The sequence below is a fragment of the Watersipora subatra genome, chromosome 7, assembly GCF_963576615.1.
Source record: "Watersipora subatra chromosome 7, tzWatSuba1.1, whole genome shotgun sequence".
NCBI classification, from domain to species: Eukaryota; Metazoa; Bryozoa; class Gymnolaemata; order Cheilostomatida; family Watersiporidae; genus Watersipora; species Watersipora subatra.
The window spans coordinates 57,597,520-57,605,299 of record NC_088714.1 but is presented as its reverse complement, the minus strand read 5'-3'; the positions used below and the strand labels follow the sequence as shown (position 1 = coordinate 57,605,299).

At 30.2% G+C, this 7,780-nt stretch overlaps 1 protein-coding gene across 2 annotated transcripts in view; it reads left to right on the top strand.

The window, feature by feature from the left end:
* The first annotated feature begins 408 nt into the window (after nt 1-408).
* LOC137399943 (uncharacterized) overlaps nt 409-7,780 on the top strand; it is a 295,444-nt gene continuing 288,072 nt past the window's right edge. The window contains exons 1-4 of one of the 2 annotated variants that reach the window (XM_068086209.1): nt 409-577; nt 789-878; nt 1,160-1,424; nt 3,662-4,053. In XM_068086209.1, the coding sequence (XP_067942310.1) occupies nt 425-577; nt 789-878; nt 1,160-1,424; nt 3,662-3,753 (600 nt within the window). In that variant the 5' untranslated portion in view covers nt 409-424 and the 3' untranslated portion in view covers nt 3,754-4,053. Of the gene's footprint in view, nt 578-788; nt 879-1,159; nt 1,425-3,661; nt 4,054-7,780 lie in introns of those variants that run through there. The other variant, XM_068086210.1, reaches the window with a different exon arrangement.

Sequence of the window (7,780 nt, the reverse complement as noted above, 5' to 3'; positions counted from 1 at the left end):
AAAGCTGTGTGCAAGTTTTAAAAAGAACTCCCCTTTTCACCCTGAAAATTGCGTGGTTCAAAATGTCCTACGCACATGTTTTCAAGTTATATAACCACTTGAACCACTGTGATATTAATAGTACTAATAGATTTATAGACTTTAGCAAAAACTTCCTATTTGTAATTAATAGCCAGATATTTCAGGTACTATCTTATTGTGCTAACGCCCTTACCCGTTAGTTGTAAAGAATGATTTTTTATCAATATACCGTGAAATATCAGTTTCACGGTATTTATTTACCGTGAAATTAAAATTTTATGTAGCCTAACATGTGTGTAAAACATTACATCTGTTTCAATGGATTTTCACAAACTGCTTAATACATGTATGTATATTTCAGAAGATGTCAGGAACAGGCAAGTCCAAGCTGATTGGTATTTCCATGTTGATACTTACTCTGCTGCTAACAGTGTCGGTAGCGTTTATTATCTACCTGGCTTTAGCCAACACTCACTCTAACAACCAGAACAAAGGAAAGAATGAGGAGAGTGTCAATCTGAATGCTGAAATCCTCGTGAAAACTTCTGATAAGAAGGTGAGCAAATTATTTCAAAAATTGGTTTCATGATATTGCTAGAGTTTTTAAGTTTTTAATTCACATGCGAACCTTTTACCAGAAAGCTAAATGACATGATAACAACATATTAGAATGACTCAAGTTTTAAATTCATAACTTTTAATTCTGCTGAATCCTAACGTTAACACGAGGAGTGTCTAAAGAAGTATTTTTTGGATGATTAATAAAGGAAAAAGATTGCATGGAGTACAGCCATGGTGGACACCTGATCTACAACTACCAGAGTGATGGAAGGTTTGACTTTGATGACCTTGGCAAGGTAAAACTAAGCATATATCTTAGCTAAATACTGTAGCAGTCATTGTGAGCTAATTTAAATGAAAAATACATAACAGAAAACAAAAAGAATAATGTGTTTGCTCTGATCATTGTTTAAAATGTAAAGCAAAGTAAATAATTGAAAGTTTTTTTGTGTTTAAATATTATTATTACTGCTTTTTGTTTGCTCACTTTTAACTTTATTACTTAGCCAATCGCTGTGATAGAATTTGAATCTGAGCTTAAGCATGTTTTTTCTTGCCTATGTTTAATACCTTACAGGGAATCCACGTGAGAAAGAACCCAGAAGACCCTGTTTGTTACATAATACCCATAGGAGGAAATAGCACTATTGATACTGGTTTGGAAGATTTCTTACAGTCCAACAATAGAGGTGAAGTGGGAGCCAAAGAAACTGAAATCGGTGTAGTAGTGGTTCCTGGAAAAATATCTGATACAAGTTTTCTGCCCCAGAAAGTTCATGATGAGTGTAGAAGTGGATACCAATGGATGGTGGTCATGAAGAACAGTGATGATAATGAGCCAGGTTAGTGAGAACACAAACTTCAGTGGAGTACTTTAAGCTCAGTTCTTAAGTTTGTTTTCAAAAGTGGTTGAACTGCTCTTTAAAATCTGGTAGCAAAAACCAAATGCTTGAGCATCGTGCATCATCTTTGACTAACTAACTAAGTTTTTTTTCAATTTTCTTAAATGTAAATTGCAAAATCTATTTTTGTAATGATTCTAGATTATGCTTTTCAAACACGAATCCTCTGTTTGAGATTGTCTTTTTTGAAATATATAGTAGGAATATTTTTGTACTTTTATGCGCAATTTAACATTAAGATTTGCAGTTTGTGACAGAAAAAGATTATATCTATATATATATTTCTCAAAGTTTTCTGTTTTCGGTATGGCTAGCTGTAGCTATTTGAATCTTGATATTTCATGAAATTGATATATATGATATAATGATAATTATATAATTATAATGATATAATCATGAAATTTCGCGTTTGAATAGATTTGGACTCACAATGATCGCATCAACAAGTGTCTTATTTGGGTGCTCCACCACAATGCGCTACCACTACCATGCCATAGTGATCAGATACGTGGCATCATAAAACGGTACACCATGCACATGCTAATTATTTTAGCCTTAGGTTTTTGACCAAAGATATTGAGATTTGTTTGTGGGAGCTCAAACATAAATTTGGTTCTTGACTAAACCAGAGCATGGGCATCGAAATTAGCAAAGCTTCGAAAACAGCATGGAAGCATTCGTTAACAAACAGAGAAGCATTTTACGCTTCATAAATTCTTTACAAAAAGGGAAGAACCATCTGGGACAACGTATCCTCTACCGAAGAAACTTTGCTAGGGAGATAACCGCTCCAGTCGAGTTACCCTAAATTGTTTTGGAGGAGGAGTCTTCTTTAAAGATGTGAAGTGAACGTGCCTTGCTGTTTATTTTTCTTTTTTCTATGATTTTTGATGTCACTGATCTGTTGAATTTTTTGATGTTTTATATTAATTTCCGCAATTTTTAGTATTGTATCTTAACCTTTAATGTTTATGTTTTAAGAGCCAAGCGTACGAAATAGTTACTTTTGATTTTCTCCCATCATCATAAACAGAAAACCTTTTATTAAAACTAAACACGATCTATGTATATCTACCCATTTCTATTTATAGTATACAGTACAGCTTATGGCGTAAAATGTTGAAAAAAGACTTTACCGAAGTTGTTTTCTTGCTTTGGAATAGATTAATATTTACATAATTTTATTTTTATGGAAAAAATTGTTTTGGATCTCGAACAACTCGGTTTTTGATCAACCTTCTAGAACGGATTATGTTCAAGAACGGAGGTTCTACTGTATGCTTTTTAAAAATATACGTCGATGAAAATTATAAAATTATAAACTTACAGCTCTTTGAAAACCTTTATAATTTTTTCAATTATTTTAATTTTAGTTGTCTTGTGCAAAAACCTTTTTCTCATGATATGGAGTTTAAATGTTACAGTTGTTTGAAAAAGTTTGAAAACCTTTACAGTTGTCTTTATTTTTTCTCTTAATTCATTTCACCTACACAAAACACTTCTTTCATGATATGTAGTTTGAAAGTTAGAATGGCAAATGTTGTCATATGTTGAATATAAAAATCAATTTTCTGACCAAAGACTTTTTCATTATCCGGGAAATGCTGGGTAGCACAGTTAGTCAAGATATAAAACATAAAACTACACAATTGAATTTTTGAATCTTCATGTAGCCTTGCTCTAACAGCCATCAACATTTTTTGATATTTTGCTTATTTTATTACAGAATAGATTAAAATACTCTGAGCAAAATCCATAATATCTACATAAATGTTTTAAACTATTTCAGTACAGAATCAGTTCTTATTTATTTCAAAATGTTTCTTGAAAGACTATTTAATCAAAATAATTATAAAATCGATGTCCTCTAGAATTAGTTACTTGTTAATTCCACTGATTGTTTATTCAAATTTTTGACTCTCTAAGATGCACAAATATTGTAGCAAAAAAAATTAAGTTCGATCACAAGTATGCACAAACAATAATAACACGCTGACTAATGGTTGCTATAAGTTAATTTGCTAATCATATTGCAACACATATTTTTCTACAGATGTTGCCAGTAGCGGTCTCATTGTAATAGCCAGATTTCTCGTAAATTTTTGCATTTGAACTGCTCTTCTGTTTTTCAAATTTGATGAAAAACTAGCTAGTGCTGAATATATTTTACATTGCAGAAAATGGGAAAAATGAAGGAGAGATTGAACTTAGCAGAGAGAAAAGAGAGTATGACATGAGCACTGTCACAACTACTCTTGCTTTTGGCTAGATGGCGGTGTTTTCAAGTTGTGCTGTGCTACCTACCTGCATTTGAGCAATGATGAACTATGCCCCAAAGAGTTTATTCTATAACTTTCGGTTTTTTACACTACCAATAAACCTAGTGAAAACACATATGCATTAACAAACATTATGCAATAGCTACTTCATCATTATTATTGTTATCTGTTTTGTTTTTATCTATTTGTTATATATTATTGTTCACATGACTCAAATGTATATCTGATCAATGTAAACTATACTCAAATTAATACAGGTTCCAAACACAACTGTTTGTCTGCAGGCTCTTCCTTCCATATCATATATTATAGAATTGAATCTGTAACTGAACCATGTTTTCTGAGAGTTGTCAGCAATAACTATGACGCACACTTTACTCATGCTTACAATTCCTATACATGTACGAAGACCTTGTCTATGTTTGTATAGTTGACTCTTTAAGGACATAAGAGATAAAAGTAATAACATAGTTTTATACCCAATATGCAAATACACATTTCTTGCAATAGCACAATATAAATTCAAAAAATAACAACTCATTCTTGCGAAGATTTGGCAAAAACCGATTTTTCATCGTTGTTATTCTGAATATCACAGAGACTAGAGTATTATTAGTTGATTCAATTGAAAGTTTGATTCAACAATATTTACATTTACTTCTAATTTAATTTGTTTTAACAACAACCTAAAACATTTATTTCTACTCCGCAGAACTTTAGGAACATTATTGCTGGGCACTTTGGTAAAGCAAGCTGAACAGCATTATTCTTAGAAATGCAAAAGAATCTGCTTCCATCACTATAAGCTTCAACATCCATTTTTATAAGATTTACTCACAATCTCTCGAGCTTTCAGAGCATCTCTCAAACTTCAGCTACACCTCAAATTTATAACATTCAATTATCTTATTAGGTGTTTTATAAAAACAATATTTATTGCATTTAGAAAAAAACTGATTTAATAAAGCTGAAATTTCATGATCCACAGCTACTTGAAATTTTAGTATCTACATTTATTTTGTAGTGCTGCACTTGAGTATTTGGAAAACTTAGTATTTACATGAGTAAGTGCAATAAGGAACTGCAAAATGTATTGAAGTCATAAACAATAAAGTTGCACAGCAGAGTTAAAAAATGAAACTTAAATAACACTGTAATAATTCCTTCCTTTATATAACGACTTGTGCATACATATTTTATGAATTTAATGTCTGGTAGTAATGGTTTAGGAAACAAGAAATAAACTATATTTATTATGTATAACCCAATGAAATGTATAATAATATTGATACAACTCCTAAAAAACAAAAGACGATGTTCCAATACTATAACTAATTGGTTTAAACTGTAGTTGAGTCGTCTCTATTGCATTATTATATTTTAGTGGGTAAATTTTTTCAGCTAACTAAGCAACATTAAAATATATAATAAGATATAAAATAGTTGTGATACTAGAATATTTTTGTTTTTAATGTTATAAGGACATAATGCCTCACCTATGGGAGTTGATTTTTCTTTTACTGTTGTGTAATTTTAAATACTTTTCATCGCAAGAGATCAAACAAGTGATAAAACAAAAGAATCTGCCTCAAAAGGTTGTAAAAACTAGCAAATCTATGCTATATAGCCACTGATTTGCCGATGAAATTATTTAAAGAAACCTGGTTTAGTAGTTTTTAGATTAAGGAATAATTTTGAACATATCTAAATTCATGTAGATTGGCCATAGGCCGCCTCTTGGCAAACCCCAGCATATTCCTGATAGCCTAAAACTAAACTAACATATTACCCTCTAACAAATTGGCTAATAGCGGCCATTTTGAGTCATAAACACCGTAATTTCTAAAAAAATGTTTGGATTGTAAGCATGTCAAGGAAACAGAGATCTAAAAACAAATTTTAATACCATCTTTATTTAAAATTACGCTTATAGAAATAAATTCCAGTTTTCAAAAACCTTATTTTTGAAACTGAAAATTTTTAAATTTACTTGTGTCTCTATTTTTATTAGGAAACTTAATTATAGCCCGTTGTATAACTGTTATTTTGTCTAATGAAGTAGTGATTTTGAAATATACGATAAAATTTTAATTTTCCTTTAAAATTGTTGCTAATTTTGGTCAAATAAGTCCCAAATTAATTATTCGTAAACTCAACTATTTGGTTGTCTCTTATTAATCTGAATCAAAAAATGGTTGCCGTAACCAAACACCTGGGCATAAATTCTTGTGTATAACAAAGACCAGCTTTTAAAATTTTGCGACTGGCTTGATTTAATTTGATGCTGCCAAAAACACTGGCAAGCGATCAAATGAACAGCCAGCCATCTAAGAGAGTACTAAAGATAAAACACTTTTAAAATATCAGAAGGTCAAACCTTTGAATTCTGAATCAGTTAAAAGGATTTTAACAATAAGTTTTAATTGAAAAAAATGCAACAAAAACACACTTAGAACTGCAAATGAAACAATATCCAAAGGTTGCCATCAAATTTTGAACAGGTATCTGTAGCTGAAGTTACACAAGCTAAACTTATCAGCAAATTCAGATTGTTGATTGTTGAATTCACGCAGACACTTTAGGCTGTTTTTTGACAAGTCACCAGCATATTCCTGATTGACTCAGACGCAAATAAAGTAAAATATCTGTATTTAACAAATGACTAATAGTGGCTTTTGTTATTCGTAAACATGGTAATTTCCAAAAAGCCTTTTGATCGAGTGCAGTTCAAAAAAATTAAAAACTAAAAATGAATTTTGATACCATCTTTAGCTCAAGTTTTGCGTATAGAATTAAGATCCAGTTTTCAAGCCAAAAGATCAGTTTTTAAAACTGAAAGTTTTTAATTTGGCTTGTATGTTTCCAATTTTAGGTTAAATCTTATAGCTTTCCAGCATAAATGTTGTTTCATCTAATACACTAGTGCTTAAAAATATGCTATACGTTTGTTTTCTTTGAACATTCTTGCTAATTTTAGTAAATTAAGTTCCTTAGGGATCATCCAGAAAACTCAATCATTTTTTTACTATTATTAGGACGAATCAATCAATGGTTGCCATAACCAAACATTTGGCACAAGATATTCTGTAAAACAAAACACTCTTTGGACTTCACACTTCTTGCTTTTGGTCCAATGAACAGCTAGCCATATAGAAATATACTGAAAAAAGAGAATATCTTTAAAAAGGCAAAAAAGGTTACATTTTCGCAATCTAAGCAAGAAATAATGATTTGAAAATAATTTTAATGGTAGCAAAAGCATGCAGCAAAAGCTAGGCATGTCTAGAAAAGCTGCACAAAAAATCTATGTTGACATATAATTCGATATAAGATGTGTATATATATATATATATATATATATATATATATATATATATATATATATATATATATATATATATATACATATATATATATATGTATATATAAAAGTTATATTTATACACATTAGTAAAAAGAGTGCTCAATGTTAAGAGTAAAAACAGAGCTGATATATAATAATATATGTATACATCATTATGCTGATATACATAATACCGCACGAAACTTTAAGTAATAAAATGTTTTACCTAAACTTGTAGTTTTTTAGTACACATAGTTTTATATATATATATATATATATATATATATATACATGCACATATGTATATGTTATATATAATGTTTTTAGGTGTACAAGTTCTGCATGTTCTTGAAAGCCATTTGTTTCATTAGCTTGGTTCAGAAGCTGGAAACGGCCCAAGGCAAGTCATTTACACTTGGAATATTGTTTTGCTTGTTAAAACAATTGTCAAACATTTATTGTATCATTGAAAACGGTTAAAAACACTGCACATATATTACATGGATCAAGTACTAAAACAAAATCATAAAATGTGAACTCATTACTGCCAAATTATTAAACATTTATTGTATCAATGAGAACAGTTAAGAACACAACAAATATATTAAATCTATTGGGTACTAAAATAAAATCATCAAATGTGAACTCATTACTGAACTATCCAATTACAATCA